This window comes from Camponotus floridanus, unplaced genomic scaffold (genome assembly GCF_003227725.1).
Source record: "Camponotus floridanus strain SB8 unplaced genomic scaffold, Cflo_v7.5 scaffold20, whole genome shotgun sequence".
Classification (NCBI taxonomy): Eukaryota; Metazoa; Arthropoda; class Insecta; order Hymenoptera; family Formicidae; genus Camponotus; species Camponotus floridanus.
This window is the reverse complement of record NW_020229326.1, coordinates 1,570,534-1,588,373: the sequence shown is the minus strand read 5'-3', so window position 1 is coordinate 1,588,373 and position 17,840 is coordinate 1,570,534. Positions and strand designations below refer to the sequence as shown.

At 36.3% G+C, this 17,840-nt stretch overlaps 4 protein-coding genes across 5 annotated transcripts; 3 read left to right on the top strand and 1 right to left on the bottom strand.

Annotated features, from left to right (window-relative positions):
* Positions 1-9,629: 9,629 nt before the first annotated feature.
* Positions 9,630-11,008, top strand: LOC105252714 (ER membrane protein complex subunit 8/9 homolog). The gene is made up of 5 exons (XM_011260237.3): positions 9,630-9,896; positions 10,152-10,228; positions 10,301-10,370; positions 10,444-10,538; positions 10,688-11,008. Exons 1-5 carry the CDS (start codon positions 9,693-9,695, stop codon positions 10,857-10,859), a joined length of 618 nt encoding a protein of 205 aa, XP_011258539.1. The 5' UTR covers positions 9,630-9,692; the 3' UTR covers positions 10,860-11,008.
* Positions 11,009-11,432: 424 nt separating this feature from the next.
* LOC105252716 (PITH domain-containing protein CG6153) lies at positions 11,433-13,323 on the top strand. Its single transcript, XM_011260239.3, has 6 exons — positions 11,433-11,670; positions 12,035-12,217; positions 12,353-12,396; positions 12,466-12,540; positions 12,623-12,727; positions 12,858-13,323. Exons 2-6 carry the CDS (start codon positions 12,047-12,049, stop codon positions 13,063-13,065), a joined length of 603 nt encoding a protein of 200 aa, XP_011258541.1. The 5' UTR covers positions 11,433-11,670; positions 12,035-12,046; the 3' UTR covers positions 13,066-13,323.
* LOC105252715 (thioredoxin reductase-like selenoprotein T homolog CG3887) lies at positions 13,271-14,538 on the bottom strand. The gene is made up of 4 exons (XM_011260238.3): positions 14,251-14,538; positions 13,895-14,024; positions 13,634-13,817; positions 13,271-13,554 (listed from the first exon to the last, which is right to left on the bottom strand). The coding sequence occupies exons 1-4, from the start codon at positions 14,385-14,387 to the stop codon at positions 13,424-13,426; spliced, it is 582 nt and encodes a 193-aa protein (XP_011258540.1). The 5' UTR covers positions 14,388-14,538; the 3' UTR covers positions 13,271-13,423.
* Positions 14,539-14,904: 366 nt separating this feature from the next.
* Positions 14,905-17,734, top strand: LOC105252717 (conserved oligomeric Golgi complex subunit 6). Of its 2 annotated transcripts, XM_011260241.3 has the most exons (9): positions 14,910-15,093; positions 15,244-15,518; positions 15,605-15,749; positions 15,822-16,033; positions 16,108-16,331; positions 16,407-16,798; positions 16,870-17,031; positions 17,181-17,342; positions 17,417-17,734. In XM_011260241.3, exons 1-9 carry the CDS (start codon positions 15,016-15,018, stop codon positions 17,648-17,650), a joined length of 1,884 nt encoding a protein of 627 aa, XP_011258543.1. In that variant the 5' UTR covers positions 14,910-15,015; the 3' UTR covers positions 17,651-17,734. The 2 variants fall into 2 exon arrangements, with proteins under 2 accessions (XP_011258544.1, XP_011258543.1); XM_011260242.3 differs by lacking the exon at positions 17,417-17,734 and having other exon boundaries at positions 14,905-15,093; positions 16,870-17,038.
* Positions 17,735-17,840: the final 106 nt, after the last annotated feature.

Sequence of the window (17,840 nt, the reverse complement as noted above, 5' to 3'; positions counted from 1 at the left end):
TACAGTTTATCATATAGCCGATCTTCGCATCGTACACTGCTTTACGAGCGAAACACTCTCGGATATCCTCCATTGATGTTGCATTTTCCGAAGGAGGCGTTTTGTGGCCACCGACAAAGAATCGCGCATCAAGTGGACAAGAGAGCGATGCGCTTTATATCGTTTTATCGTTCGCAGGATGTCGTAAAACGAGCTTTAACGAAAGAAAATTCATATACGTTCATATACTCTAGTAAAATTTTAAATTAAATATATATAGAGAGAGATGCTTTTTTCGCTTTAAGCTTCTTTTGTACGAAAAAAAGTTATTCTTTCTTCAAGCCAATAAATTTTCACATAATTTGAGAAATATAGAAAATCTCTCCTCTATATTTCTCTAGTTAATTTAAATTTGACTTTGTTTTAAATCAATGTTACCATTGTCGCGGATAAAGTAAAATTATCGTCATATGTATAGAAGACGAAATGTAAAATCAAAACGCAAACAATAAAAAACGATGAAATTTCGACATCAAAAACTCGACGTTTTGATTTTCATGCGGGTTAAATGCGCGACGATGCATGCTCGCAATAATGCTCACCTGCAATGCTAGCGCGGGAGATCTCACTTAGGCAATAAAAAGAGACAAACGAGGCGGGAGACGGACAGTCGAATTGGCGATTGCAAATTGCAGATCTATGAGGACGGTTTCCACAGACCAAAGAGGCGAGCCGAGAGACAGAATGGTACGTATATAACTGCAAGAGGAGATGCAAAAGAGGAGAGTTGCGTGCTGAGGAATGGCAAAGGCAGAATGCAACGAATTCGAAAAGAGCAGAGTCCCGCGCCTGCATACGTAATGCCATCGAGCCATTGTCAACCGGCAACCGGCCCCCTTTTGTCTACCCAAGGGGGTGAAAGGAGGGAGGGGGAGGTGGCGGCACAGTCCGCGCCCTCAACACCGCGAGCCGCAGGCAATTCTGATCGCACCGATATCGATCTTCGGCCGATCATTTGCATGCTCATTGTTCGACGACGCCGGCGCGACGAACAATATTCCCATAGTCGCGAGCTGTCCAAACAGATTTTCTTCAACCCTCTTCGCCCTAGGATTAGATACGCGAAGGTTGCAAGAAGGCGATGATATACGATCATGAAATTAAGAATATAAGTCCATATTGCTGTGCGAAAGATGATCCCAATCGCGAAATGATGTTTCTGCACAAATAATGTGAAAAAATGTAATTATTGTACTTGGATTATAACATGCAGAAAAAAGACCTATCTTTTTATGGTCGATTAAAAAAATGATCTTTTTGTCATTTGGAATTGGTGATTATCGTGATATTAAAATCTCGCATTCATCAAAAGAGAAAGATAACGTTATTTTTGACTTGAAATATCTTTTTTGGCGCTTCGTACAAAAAGGCAGAATCTCCTCTATGATGTGTCGGCAAACGGGAAATAGGGAGATGAGCAATAGGACGGGAGAAAACGGCGCAGAAGTAACGAAGGGAGATGGTGAAAGAAAGAGAGAAGGAGATACATCGCTGCACATATTTTTATGTCATAGCGGTAGAGGCGATGCATTGTTGTCGCGAGACAAAAGCAAATGTGGCGGAAAAATTGCGGGGAAAAGACGTGGCGCGGGGTTTCGTGGCGTTCGGGACGAGTGTCGGGAGGGTTGAAAAGAGTGGGAGAGGACCGGGAGGATGGGAAGGAAAGAGAGAAAAAGAGAATGAGAGACAGAATAGAATGGGTTAATGTAGGATCTCGCGCGATTACTTGACGATTATTTTCACCGAATGTTCTATGAAATTCACGCGCGAAAAGTATACAAGTCACATGCGCAAGGAAGATTACATAAATAACGAGTGTAAATTTTGTCGTAAATTTAAACAAATTATGAGATGCGGGAAAAATAGCCATGTCGAAAGATCTCAACAGGACACGAAGAGCAGGCGCTTTAAAAAAATACGTTTTTATAAAAATATATTGTATAGACTCTATATGCTTATAATTGTAAAATATCTATACAAGTCGTCTAGTCGTATATTTATATCCATCGTATCATACTTGTACGAAATGCGAGATAGAAACATTCGGGGCAATTTTTTCCAAATATTTCGCGAAATTTCCGAGAATCTAAAAAAGACAAGTCTAACACGGTACAGTGGCGATTAAAAAAAAAGAAAGAGAAAGAGGGGAAACCGTTCGAGAAGAGACGCAGCGACTACAATTAAGGCAGTCAACCCGTAGCTGGCTGACTCGTTCCATTGAGGGAATTAGCCTGCTCAGGCAGCGAACTATCGAGCAGAATTGAGAGTCGGCAAGGAGATTTCGCAGATTATCAAGCATCAGTTGCCGGGAAGAATAAGCAACCGCCAACCGTCATTTAACTTTAACGCTCCAACTGTCCAGCTCCGTCCCCGGTTACCCCGGAGGGTTTCCGCCGATCCATGCTAATTAAATCTGCCTACATATATATATATATATTTCATCCTTTCCCCCTTCTCTCTCTCTCTCTCTCTCTCTCTCTCTCTCTCTCTCTCTCTCTCGATTCTCTCTACTACTTGTGTCCTATACAGCGCGAATTCTCGGCCCGAGTTGTTCCGACGATTCTCAAGCACGCTATTTATGCGCGCACGATAAACTAGGTGCTCTCACTTTCGCCTCGATTCATTTCTGCTCCTGTCGCGTATTAAGCCCGTCGCCCTCACCGTTCGCAAATTAACCTTCTAGAGTCTATGTTTTATTTTCGGAACGCATGTACTTTTTTTTATGGTACATAAATGAGTGTAAATATGATTTCAAAATTAAAGAGATTTGATTGAATTGTAAAATAATATTGATAATTGGAAATAGATAAATGAAATATTATATAAATAACTACCTTCAATACACAAATATACGGAGGGAAGAGAATGGAGCTCGCAAAGACCTGCTTATTATTGCGAGAGTAAATGCGTTATCTGTATTTCATTCGGACAATTTTCATGCCGTTCTTAGACTTATTTTCCTTTCGACGTCAGCAGTCGGAACTGTGTCTTAGCGATGGTATTCTCTTATTCATTTGATTCAGCTATACGGCTTACACTCGACGAAGCACAGGGTAAAGCGCAAGAGTATGTGTTATTCGTTTCCACAATAGCGTCATTGTTGGAGCATTGTGCTTCCACCCCATTCCGTAGATTCGTCGCGAACACTTTACCTCCTACTCCTGGACCGTTCACAAATACACACGCACCGAGTTTGCTTTACACGCACGAGATCCCCTTTTCTCCAGCTTCTTCGTCGCCTTCTTCCTCTTTTTCTTTCTCTTTACATCTTCCTTACGTGTTCTTTTTCTCTCTCTCTCTCTCTATCTATCTATCTATCTATCTATCTATCTATCTTCTAATAGGTATCATGCGGCTTCGCCCATTATCGTACAAGAAAGAAGCGTTTCTTACATCACTGATATCAACTACTTGCTACGATCGGTAATAATTTTTTATCAGTTTTTGGCGAGAGTTCACCTTCTGTGCCGGATTTTCTTTCGATAAACTATAATCGCTAACGCTATTCGCTAAGATACGAGGAACAGAAAAGTTTTTCTTTTTATAAAATTTCAACGAATAGCGCACACAATACCCTAGAAATGGTCGACGGTATTTTCCAGCTATGGCAAAAGTTGCGAATATAAACGCGTGCACCCGGGCGACCATAAACCCCGCGAATTACTATGTGGCTGTTCACAGGAACGATGCCTGATTAACGACGGCGCGCGGTGCGACATTGTGTCCCAGGGTTGCTCGGAAAGGGGACAACGGACAGTAATGCGCTCATCTCTCAGGCACAATAGAACAATGCGTGCCATAAGTAAAACGCGTCCACTTTCACGAAATACTCGCGAACGTGCGCGTGTAGGTGTGTATATTGTGCTATCGACTGCGCTTCGAAGCTCGCTTGCGCGTATTCTTAAGTATTGTTACCCTAAAGCACTTTTATGTAATGGCTTTTCGCACATTCTTCGGACGAGTTTCAAATATATTGCGTAATGATACAAAAATATAGGAAATTTATATATCTTTATTACAAATATTTTTATTACAGGCCCTTTATGACAGATTTGTCATACAAACATATATGTATGCGTATAAAAATTTTTACGGTCTCTTTCGCTCATAAAGCTAATTTAATTTAATGTTTTATATATCTCTCCCGTCGAATATATAAAATATATAAAATTTTTCTATTCAAATCTCTTTTGGATTTTCTCAAACAGTTAGCGCTTAGCAACGAGAGATAACTATGAGTCGCTGACAAACAAAAAGAATCCAACGCACGAGCCACCGTCAAGCAATGTGCGGAAACAATGCGGAGAAGAAAGAGACGCTATCGCGTAACAATGTGGACAATGGATAGATGGTCACAACGAGAAAGAGAGAGAAGAAGTAAGAGAAAAGCGAATAAGGTTTGCAGAAAGTGCGAACGCAAGACAAAACAAGGCAGAAGAGAAACCACTGTGGAATTTAAACATCTAAGATTATATTTCTTCTAGTGCTTCTTTGAGTGACCAATAATTATCCTGGTGAATGCAAAATGTGATCGAAAATATTAATGCGTTGAATGTGAAAAGCGAGTTTTTATATCTCATAATTAATGTTATTTCATCGTGTCCTCCTCTCACGTACAATATTCCCTTAATTAAATTAAATCGCTTGTTCGAAAGCGAAAAACGCGTTCGACGATCGACACTTTATAGCAGACGAGTCAAGTCGAGAAATCAGATGACCTCAAACCTCCAGGCGCTTTTAATCATCGCGCATCTGGATAACAAAAAGAGAGACGGTTAAGGTGCATCCACGACGACGTGGCAAAGCGGAGCTACCACGTGAACGTGTCCGTCTACGATGAGCTTTATGATTGAAAGAGAGAGCGATGGGATGAGTTAACAATGTGTGGGAGCGAGAAGGAGAATGTCAAGTGGACATTGTTGACGGTGACAATGCCGCTGAAATTGCCGGAGGACAAAGAGGTCTTATGATGATGCTGCTGGCGAGCGAGCGAGCGAGCGAATAGAGCGAGTTGCTCGTGGACAGGGACACCACTGTATTCTCCGCTTCACCCTTTGCCACCAATCTTCCTCCCCCTTTCCCGCGTCTCCACAACACTCCTTCGCCACTTCCCGCTTCCTCTTCTCCGCGACCCTCGCATTATCCGTCATTCTCGAATACTCCCGTATTCCGATATCGCGTGTGGCGTTGTCCCTGTCGCGGCATCTTTACTCACGAATCAGTCGCCACTGCCCATTAACCCGTTATACCTTTCTCCTTTACGAGTGATCTGTGTTGAATATCTCCTTCAATAATTTAATGGACGCTTAAAGATGGCGTGTTACGTTGATACTTAAAAAGTATCGAAGTGTATTGTTGCCTCTATTCCGCGATGACTGGTTATTTCACTGTGGTTACTTCGTGAGTAGCTGTCATCGCAGAGATCATATATAACTTGACAATTCAATGATAATAAAAAATTAAATAAATATGTTTATGATTAACTTCCTTTTTGCTATCGACGAAAATTTTTTGTTTCTTTTGCAATATATTCAAGATTTTTATTAAAAATAAATGTTAGAAAAAATATATGTGAGCATTGTTGCGTGTATCATTTCAACAATGGAGTAGCTTTTAGCTTTTTGAATCATCATATTTAAAAAAAGGATATGAAAGATACAAGATTGCGCATTGTTATGAAATTCAATCAATTCTTAAATCTGTATATTAAATGTATAAACAGTCATCATACTCGGTCGAGCGAATTCTTTTGATATCGTTACTCTGAATCTGAATCTTTCAATAAAGGTAATTCGTGAAAGAAGTTCACGCAATTATCTTTTCACTTGCGTCTTCATAATCCTTCCATAAATAGTATTGCAGATATAATTAACAGTGTATATTCGATATAATCTCAATAAAAATGTTGATAGATCAGTGGTTAAAAATTCTCATACTTGCTAACAAAAAATTCTTAAGAAATTTTTATCATTCGCTTTAGTTTTAACTTCATGTACAAAATTTGTGCATGATCGATAGAATCGTGTTGTCTTATCGCGCGTAATTAAATTGATGGGAAGAAATTCAATTGCCAGGTAATCACATTTTTTTCTCTTTCAACGAGCGAATTTAAAGTAAACGTGAAATTTGAAGGCTGATTTTGCGTTCGCGCTTCCGTCTATATGCTACATTATCGTAAATACAGGCGTACATAGTGCCGTACTAATACACGTATATTCAAGATACGTTTATAGTATGTATATGTATGCATGTATATGTATATATATATATATATATATATATATATATATATATATATATATATAGCCAACGTTCCTTGCTTTCATTCGTTCGCGGAAAGAAGTAAAGAGCTTTGTCGCCGCGGCATCAAAAGCTTGAATAACGCGACGATGAAAGAAGGAAGTATCGGTACAAGAAACTGCACAGTGAATACTGAAAAGAATGTTGTCGCGAGAGGAGAGGGGGCGGCGGCGAATGAGGGGGATGAAAGAGTTAAGAAAGAGCGGGAGCGAGCGGCATTGCAAAAAAGGAGCGACAGATAGAAAGATAGGCAGAAAGAGAACGCGAGAGGGGGCGGGGGATAGAGGATGGGGAGAAAAGAGAGAGATGCGCTCTCGCTGAGAAGAAAATCTTTTGAGGGAAAGTGATGAGCATTTCTGTGGGAGATCTAATACAAGAGCGACGAGAGATAGACATCGGGAAAAATTAAAATGTCTTATAAATTAGCGCGGAGGGTGGTATGCTCTTACGAATTACCCCCGTTGAAAGAAATGATTATTTATTACAACGTGTTTCATTGTCCAAAAAATGTAGAGGGCGATTAATTTTTATTATTTTTCAAAAATGATTCCTAAACTTAAGAAAGTTTTGAAAAATATTATATAATGATACACCAAATATTTGAGGCATTTAGAGCAAGATTGTACTAATAAATTGAACACATACCGTGGATTTAGTTTCTTTTACAGACTTTCAGACTTTTGCCTTGAATGCCTCTCGTTTATACGAAATGCAAGATGTAAAAAAGTATCGCGACGTATCTGTAGAATTGCAAATAGTAACAATAAATGCCGAATGAAAGGCAAGCGGCGAAATACATGAGGAAGGATTGCGTACTGACAAATGCTTCTTCTACGTATGCATCGGATGCGTCTACGTTTCGCGTCTGATTGTCGACGCTAGCCGTCGTCTCCAGCGTTCGCGAAAAGAGGAGCATTTCAGCAGCCTGCATTCCGTTGCGAGAGCGGTGGGCGAAACAATGTGGCTTTTGTGAAGCAAAGAAACGGCAAAGCCCGCCTAAAGAGAAAAGCTAAGAGCGATTGAAATACGCTCGTATGTCCGCCCTTCTTCCTCCGTTTTATTCCCTCCTCTTTCGGATCTCGCTACCGTGCTCGCCACCGTTGTTTCCGCGCCTTTTATATTTTGTATTACAATAAATGTGTGTGAAACGTACATATGTATGTGCGCGCGCGCGCGCAAACATGTGTCTACGTAAGCGTATATATGAAGTATAAAGTTAAACGTGCTGCTAAAAAGATCGCGTTTTGAAGAAAAAGTGACATAATTTTCATAATTTTAAAAAATTTCTCCTTCGAATTCGAAAAACATCTCTGCATCAAGCATATCCTCTGCATCAAGCTTACAAATTAATGAATGTGAACTTGAAGATTGTCATTCGCGACAAGAAGACAGAGGAAACTGTGACTGGGAGAAGGAATTTAGAAAGGGGGCGGGAGGAAGGATAAGAGCAAAAGAATGAGAAAGTAACGACGGGGACCAGAAGCGGTCGACAATTGAGGGTGGTATGTGTCGAAGGAGTATTGGTAGACGCAGATCGGAAAAGGGGGATAGAAAGGGGATGGGGCGAGAAGAGGGGATCGAGGAAAGCACATGGGGAGGCGGCATGGGTGGTTGCAGGTTGGTAGTCAAGACTGCCTTCAGATTTCCAGAGTGAAGCATTGTGTTCCGAAGGCGCATTGTCCTCGCGTCGGCGGGAACTCGACAATGCCGAGTCCGTAAGTTAGTAACCCTACCGTAAAAACTTATCTCTCTCCGCCCCCGAACCGCCGACCTCCAGCCTCCGTGATTCCGTTCGATTTCCAACCTTCACCCCCATCCCCCGTTCTTTCCTATCCCCCTCTTTATTGGCGCATTCTCGGCCCTGGGCCCCGGCGTTTCCGAAGACGCCGTTTCCTCCCTCTTTCCTCCCTTTCTCTCTCTTTCTCTTCAGGTTGCGACAGAACAATTCCATGCCGCAGTTCTGACGTCCTGAAGAAGGATCTTGTGGAATCAAGTCAACCGTCGCGTAACGAATCCTCGTGGCTAAGAACGAGCATCTCGTTTCCGCGAGTATCTTTAAATTGAGCTCTATGATAGCTCCTGCGATACGAATCAAACCATATGTCTTTTAAAAATATATCTCTCGTAAAGAAAATTGCAAATTGTTGGGGGACAATTATAATTGAAAGAGACGAAAGGTTCCCCAATCATTACTATTCTTACTATTACTATTCCAGCTTCTCACTTTTTATTAATCGACGACTTGTGACTGTACGTCTTCTCACGATGAAAACAACGGCTAGCAAAATGTTAATTGTATCGACGATTCAAGTGTATCGCGGGGAGGCGGCAGAGCCAGGAAGCAAGCACAATGAAGCACGGCGGCGCGCGATTCCGAGAGTCGGAAGTGAACGTTCCGGGGAGCGGATACAAACATCAGGGGTTGGCGGGTGGTCCTCTTCTCTCTCTCTCTCTCTTTGTCTCTCTATCCCATCTCATTGGAGAACTCAAGTTGCCGGCCAGCCGGACAACGCGCGGTCGCCGGACAAAGCTTCTCTAATTGTCCCCATCAGCGGCGAAGAATGGACCGCGAGCCTGCCTCTGACAATTTCATTTGTAATTTGCATAAGGCTTATTAAAATCACAATGAATGAGGAGGCGTCCGCTGTTGCTGCGTCTCATGGCGATGATCGACGACGATCGTCCTCGTAACTTCTCTCAAAACTGCTTATCGCGCTTATCAAGAATGTAATTAAGGTCATTCTTAGAAGAATGGAAAGAAGAGTATAATTTTTTTATTGAAAGATATTGAATTCTAATTTCTAAATTTACGAAGGAAAAGATGACTTAAAGCGATTTCCAAATAATTTGTAATAAGTTAAACATGTAATAAATCATATTTATTATTTTCATCTCCTGAAAGAAATTTTTCAAAGCTATTCATGCGTGTGAAAATATTTACAACAATCTAAACTTCTCTTCTTGCAGTAGATCCGTCTGTTATCCTTGCGCAATAATCGTTTACATTTAGAATCTCTGGTTTAATTTTCTCCAACAAATTTCTGAAAATATACAGCTGTCTCATTTCAAATGCAGAAATTTTTCAAGATGCAAGTAAGACAAACAAAATTAATGGCTATATTCGATCAATAAGTATTTAAAAGCGTTTGATCGGCGATTGAAATAAAAAAGCAAGAATTTTTTTTCAAACACTTTGAAACACTTGAAACTGCAGCTAGTGTATCTACGAATCTGCTATAGGGAAGAGAAGTCTCTCATGTTCGCCAGCCTGACAATCGCAATGTTGGCAATACTGGCTCACACTGCTATCTCCTCGCGTCCGCTCGCGTTTACAGTGACGTTTACATTTGACAATGACGAATGTTTTCTTCTCGCCTCGCGCGTACTGTAAAATTATTCTACACGCAACCAAGTATCCGCATTGCGCGATTAATGGTTTGCTACTCGGCAAACAAAAAACCAAGGACGGCAGGGCGGATCTGTACATCGAGGATGCGATACCATTATTCCACATATGCCTACATGTTTCCCCAATGGCGGAAATAGCCCTTACTTTGGTAAATATTTGACAAATTTCGTGATTGTATTATCGTGATCAAGCTTTTCGCAAAATTCTACAGCCTAGTATGTTGCCTGAAACGTGTACCTTAATGCATGCAATAATCGATATATGACGTGACGTGTCAATGTCCTAACCTATATCGCAACGATGAGGTGTCATAACGAGTTTATGCATTTTATTTTATTAATTTTCTTTTCATTCGAAATGTTAGAATAATAGTAATCTTGTGTAATGCTATTTAATATTACAGGTGGACCAGTTAGCAGTTAGCAAAGGCCTTATCCTGGCAGGTTATTACCTAGCCAATGAGAATATAAATGATTTAAGGTATCTTATTTCCTTGATCTTATACATTGCATTGATTTATTTTATTGATTCATTTTTGTGTTTTTTATGCAGTACAGACAGACCAGCTCACAGAATAGCAGATAAAATTGCAGATAACTTTAATAGTGCGCTACTTGTAGTGGTAAGTTTGCTATAATTATTACATCAATATATATTTTATATCTATTTCTATAAATCTTATTACTTTTTACCAGGTGGATAATCGAGAAGTAACTTTAGGTATGGGATCTAGTCCATTGAGAATTTCACAGTCCACAGATGGAAAATGGAAGCTAAAGGATAAAGCAAAGTAATTATATATTTTTAATATCATTTTGAAATTATAATTTTATATTTAATTATAAATAATCATTTAATTCTCAATATAATAATTATCATTTAATTCTCAAAAGGTCATCCATTTTATGTGGGCAATAAAATATATTTATTCTGTTGTAGTATAATTTACGAAGGAGGTGTTGCACACACAGATGCGATGTATTCATTACTAAAAGCAGAAGAGTACAGGAATCTGATCGATTTCGACAACCATCTCGATAATGTTACTCTTGATTGGCAAAATCAAAAACTTAATAAAATTATTGATGAGGCTGTCGACAAACATAAATAGAAAAAAGACAATGCAATCATTCCACACATAAATCATACAAAGATTGTTTTATTTATATGTTACGTTGCACTCTATATATATTTCATTCACTGTATGCAAGTAACAAATGTACATATGCTATAGAATTTATAAATGAATATCACTTGTTTTTCAATATTAAGATTTTACTTCTATATACCTATCATTCCAACAATCTCTTGTTTTAAAACTATATCAACTTTTTGAACAGAGAAATTGCTTAAATACCTTCAATTTATTATACTTAATGATTTTTAATTATTGATGCTAAATTTTTTACAAGTGGCCATTTTTTACAGCCATTTATATTATTTATTTTATATATATTCTCTACTGAGAAGACAAAAAAACTGAAAAATTATTAAAGATATTTAAAAATACAATTTTTAAAACTTCACAAATTATACAATCTTCACTTGAAAATATAAAAGTAATTACAATTGTACTGTAACATAACTTGAAACGTATATACACACATCACTTATATACATTCACACACACACACATCGATTTCCTATTATGCAAAAGAAATATTGTTTACCGACCGATTAGATATACTATATATTGAAAAGGAGAGGGAGCTTCAATGTATGTAAATAATTCTTCAGGACAGCTTCTAAGTTTTCTTGCCTGTGTGTGTCTCAATGGTCTCAACGGTTTCAACTGAAAAGGAAGGTTCTATCTTTGATATGTAAAATATTGCTTTGTTGCAATTGTTTTATTGTTGAAGCGAGGTAGTTATGTGCAACTTAACCTATCGCAGCATAGTAACATACATATTCTTCAAATAAAGGTACGTGACAAGTACAAAGATTGCCAATCATCTTTGTAGCCGGCAACAAAATATTTTAAACATATTTAATACATATTGAAAGAGATACGAGCAAAAATGACTTATTTATTCTTTGTGAAAAATAAATATAGTATCTTTCAATTCGCATGTACAAAGAATTTATGACAATAAAAATTATACAATACATATATTTACGAATAAGACGGAGAGAGAGCGAGAGAGAACAATATATTTATATAAGATAAAATCTATGATATATATATATATTTTTTTTTATTTTGAATTTAATCAAGTTTCATTTTAATATATATAACTTGGGAAAAAAAGTTTGTTTATTATGGTCTTATTCTTTTATTCTTGATAGGATCTGCAAACAATGGAACATCATTGTAATTGTGGCAGTACACACGATACAACAGAATTAGGTGTCAATTATAATTTATATGAAAAAATAGATAAAGATAGAGTACAATGTTTAAATGAAGATGAGGAAGGTAGTGGTGCAAAAGTCTTCAAAACATGGGAAAATAGATTAGATAAATCAGAGGTATTCTTAATAAAAATAAAAATTTTAACAATATTTTTTTATAAATCTCAAACATATTTTAATAAGAAATGAAATTTTGTTTCTTGTTTTACACTTTTTAAGTTTATTTTATTTTTTTTGTAAATTTTATTTTAGTATGTCCAAAGTGACATAGATCCTGAACTCCTGTTCAATATACCGTAAGTACTCAAATATTTATATTAAAGATTGTTTCATATTTATACATAGCATGTTGATTTTTTTTGCAGTTTCACAGGAGATGTAAAATTAAAGGGGCTTATTATAATCGGAGATGAGGATTATTCACCCAAAACAGTAAAACTGTGAGTATAAATTAACAAAAAAAATCAATATTCAAAAAATAAAGGATGAAAAATATTTTACTAAATTTGTGTATATCAATAGGTACAAAAATCGACCACACATGGTATTCGATGATGTAAATACTAGCCCGGAACAAGAATTTGAGTTAATCACAGATTTATATGGAGTCCATGAATATCCTGTGAGGTATATATCTGCTCATTTTATTTATATTTGTAAGATTTATGAAATTTTCGTAACTATAATTACAGACAAGATGCTTATACAAGATATTAAAATTATATACAAGATTTAGGCATTATAAATTTTGTTACAGAACAGTAAAATTTTCATCGGTACAGCATTTAAGTCTTCACTTTGTTGGTGATCAAAGTATGGAACAAATTAAAATTTATTATATTGGTCTCAAAGGAGAATGGACTCCAACTCATAAACATGGCGTGACTATTTGTACATATGAAGCACGTCCCTTAATTAGTGATCATCCAAGTGATTTTAATGAAATTAGCAGAGTGATTAAATGATATTTTGATTGAAATCTATTTTTGAAATCTTGATCATAAACATAGGAAACAAATAATATTGAAAAGATACTATTATAATGTACTGTATCCTGTTGTGGAAATTCGTACAAATATGAAATATTTTAATGAAAATCCTGTAATAATAAGAAATTTTGGTAACAGTTTTATTTCAATTACATTTATATCGTTCATATTCTTATTGGAATTATGTAATCTATGATAAGAAATGTACATTAAAGAGTTTACTTACTTAGCAAATATATTGTACATATTTTCATCACATTACACCAGTAACAAACTTCCTGTGTGGCATGGTATATAATTACATTAATTTTCAAATATAAAATAAAATTAGGTTTTATGTGTGAAATTTGATCTTTCCAACGTCCATATCTGAAAACTGCATGCCTAAGTGGAAATCAATAATTTGAAACAATTCAAGTGGTTGAGGTATTCTGCCCGTTTCAAGTTTTGACCAAACAGGAACATCTAAAACGTATAACAAATGCAATCAGACCAAATATTTAACTTACAAATTGTACAAACAACAAGTATAATTTATACTTACCATTAAAATGTATTTCAAATGCTCCTGATGATATCAATTGACCTTCTATTGCATTACAAAGCAAGAAAACCAATACAGAAGAATAAAAACGATTGCTTATACACCATTGCCATACTGATGTTAAGGGCAATCCAAAGTCGACTCCACTTACAATTAGGACAATTACCAATATTTTCAATGTTCCCTAAATATATAAATTTGTATGAAAATAAAATATATAAATCAACATAGGGTCAACATGGAAGCAATGAATTTAATTACCAGTATTTTCGCAAATAACATTTTGTAACCTGGTGGAGTAAAGTTCTCTCCTTCGATGTGAAGTTCCGGATACTTTTGCTTAAGAATATTCACATATTGTTCAAAGGCTTTTCTATAGCCGCATGAGTAGCTGTAATAAGAAAACATTAATTTTATTTAAAAATAATCAAATTTCCAAACAATAATGTACCAACGATCACCTTAAAGTGATATTAAGCTCAACAAGTATCTTGTTAAGCCCATGTTACATTTAACGATCGTTATAACCATTATCTTATAAGACAAAGACGAATGTCTCTAGTTGCGGTTGCTGTGTTTACCAAATAAAAATCAACAAGCTCGATCGTTAATCTTACCAGTAAAAGAATCTTAACGTCGGCCCTGTCTTTGCGCCGAATTTGCTTAATGGCACTTCCTCCAGCTCCTTGCTGTTCGCATCTATGCTGTGCACCAGCAAAATCGCGAGGATACACAGACGTATTAGCCAGCGCATATTTATCCTAATTCATCGAAGAAAAAACAATCACACTCACTCACGCGACAACTAAATGCAACTAAATGCATCGAATTACTGCATAGTATCTCGGCGTATTCTACTTCTACGCGTTCGTTCTCCCTCCTTGACTTTCGCTCTCTCTCTCTCTTTCTCTTCGCGTTACATCGATTTATCGAATCGAGAATATCGATTATTTATTAGCCTAATTTTGCTAAATAATTTTCTACATTTAACGAGAAAAAAGGATTAATTATCCATTATATTAGATCCCAAGCATCCTTATTTCTTATGCTAGTTCTGATCCTTGAAAAATATCATATTCGTTCTGATAGATATCAATAAATTATTCATTATTCGCGTCCCAGAAAATGTAATTATTGCATGTTTGTCGAAGAAATTTTGATCTTTTTTTCGTTTATGTCGACGGCATCCAAAATATAATTTTTTGTTTATTTTATTATCTGCCAGAAATATAAAAAAATTGTTAAGTCGTATATATGAAGTTTTGAAAGAGACTGTACATATGGATGACGTGTACCATCTGATATTGCTGTCATGTTCCCATTGACATTTGTATATAGGTTATGCGTTACTGACTTATAAGCTTTAAAAATCTGAATTCGCGATGAGCGAGAAAAACATTAATTCCGCTTTAGTGCGGCGAGTTAATAAATTATTGGAATCTAGAATAGAACACGATAAGGTATAAACTTTATGATAAATCATAATTATTTATATTTAGATGTTATTTTGTAAACAATCAAAGTTAAATGGATTTTAAAATGTTAAGTGACTGCGATAAAAAGAAAAATGTCACAATTTTGTGTAATATATTTCGTGTGATATATTTTAGGACACGTTAGAAGCTTTGAAAGAGCTGTCGACGTTTTTCACTGAAAACACATTGAACTCTCGCCGAAACTTGCGTAGCAAAATAGAGAGAAGGAGTCTGGCAATAAATGAAGAATTTTTGGCTGCCTTTAAGGAGGTGAAGGCTTCCTTGGATGACGTTTATCAGGATGTTTTAGCAATGAATACAGCTGTACAATCTATGACTAATCGCTTGCAAGTTACGAAAGCTCAAACGTCACAGCTTATAGAACAAACAACAAAGCTCCAGAATGAAAGGTAAGACAACTTATACTTTGAACGATATATAACATCTATCGATAATGATTGCAATATCAATAAAAGGTATTTGTTTTTATTCTTAGTCAAATATTATCCATACAACAGGAAGTTGCGAATGCATTTATAAAAAATTTCCAATTGACTCCATCAGAATTGACCATTTTGCATGGGTCAGCTAGAGAGTCGCCCATAACAGAGGAATTTTTTTCTGTAGTTAATAAAGTACAGGTAATGCATTAAATTTATTCATTTTTGATAGCAATAATTATTTCTGGTGCTTTAATTTTACTGTCAATCTAGGATATTCATGGCAAATGTAGAGTGCTTATGCAGTCTGGTTATCAGACTTTGGCTCTGGACATAATGCAAAGAATGACACTATTGCAAGAAGCAGCTCTTGAAAGACTATATCGATGGACACAAACTCATTGTAAAAATGTAGAAAATGAATGTTTGGCGCCATTACTTGTTAAAGCTATGAGTAAACTTCAAGATAGACCAGTATTATTTAAGTAAGATGATTAACATTTAAGTATAGATATTATATGTATTAAATGTAAACAAAATTGATATTGAATATTTTTAGATATATTCTAGATGAATATTGTGCAACTAAAAGAACCGCCTTAGTGGGATCTTTCATAGATGCATTAACATTAGGAGAAGGCTTTGGTGGAACACCTAATCCTATAGAGATGCATGCTAATGATCCTAAGCGATATATCGGTGATATGCTCGCTTGGTTGCATCAAGTAATTCCTGTAGAGAAAGAGAACATTCTTACCTTAGTGAAAAACTGTGATAAAACAGGTAACAAATGATTTTTCTTTAAATAAAACACATTGTAAAATATAATCTTGTAATATTAAAATGCATTTATTGCAGATGTGTCAGATCAGGTGAAACAAGTGTTAAGCAACATCACAGAAGGATTATGTCATCCTTTAAAGTCGAGAATAGAGTATGTTATATCTACAGAGGCACCAGCAACAGTATTATACTCAGTCACGACTTTAATTAGGTTTTACCACGCCATTATTGAACAAATCATACCCGATAGTGTTTTAGATCAAACACTGTCAGATTTATTGGCCTTGAGCGAGAAAAGCTTTCTGAGCAGGTTGCAAAGAGAAACGAGAATCGCTCTTGGAGAGCGCGCAGAACCTCCTGGAAGTGATTTAATTCCTGCTCCATCTGTTTCTAGATTGTTATCGCTTCTAAATGAAATATTGTCTGTTGCCAGTATAGCTGAAGATAGGGAAAAGGACATGCTACAAGTATGTATAGCAAAAATATTTTTTTCTGTATTTTAATATTTATTATATGTTACTTTGCATATGGTTGACAGATTGTGTCGTGTATTATTGACCCATTACTTCAAGAAGTTAATGAAACAGCGTCTAGATTACCAACAGTGGATATGGCTGTTTATCTTCTCAATTGCATGCATCAGATACAATCGACGCTAGCATTGTACGAATACATGGATCAGAGATTAGAAAGGTTACAGGTGATTGGTTAGTTTTTATCTAAAAGATAGAATTAAATATAATTGTGAAATTATATCGAAGTTATTTCCTTGCTTTTGGCATCTACTTGTACTTCATGCATCTATTTTTGGCTATTATTGACGTTATAACTGCAAATAATATGATTCAGGCACAATCAGATGCGCAAATCGACACGCTTACATCAGAACAGGCTAGTTCATTGGTAGCGCACTTGAATCTTGGTTCGATTTATACTATTTTGCAAGGACGTGAGCAGGGACCACTCTCATCCATACCTGGCATGGATGCCCTCAGTGTGAAAGAATTCACTGTGAGTGCGATTCAGTTTAAATGACATACAATTGTTTGCTGACATCATACTTAATATATTAATTCTTTACGTAGAATAAATTAGAGGCGTTCCTGGTAATGCCGGATGTCTTGCTACTGCCACAAATAAGTTTATTACAAAGCAACAATCATCGTACGATTACTCAGAAGCGATCGTTTGAAGTAATTGGAGCTATATATAAACAATTGTACGATTCCTGTCACAATCCGAAAAATTTGTATCAAAATCCTAGCAGCCTCTTTTCCAGAACACCCGAAGAACTTCTCCAGACATTAATTTCTCAATAAGTGTGTATTTTTCTTACAGACCTTCAAAGATGTACACACTACATGTATACAATTAGACGATAATAAATCGTATTAAAAAATGAATATTTAATCCTTTATAAACGCAAGATATATCGATATAATTAGCTTATTTAACCACGAATTTATCTCCTCTTATCGAGAAATTTCGATAAGACATTCAAATTTAATA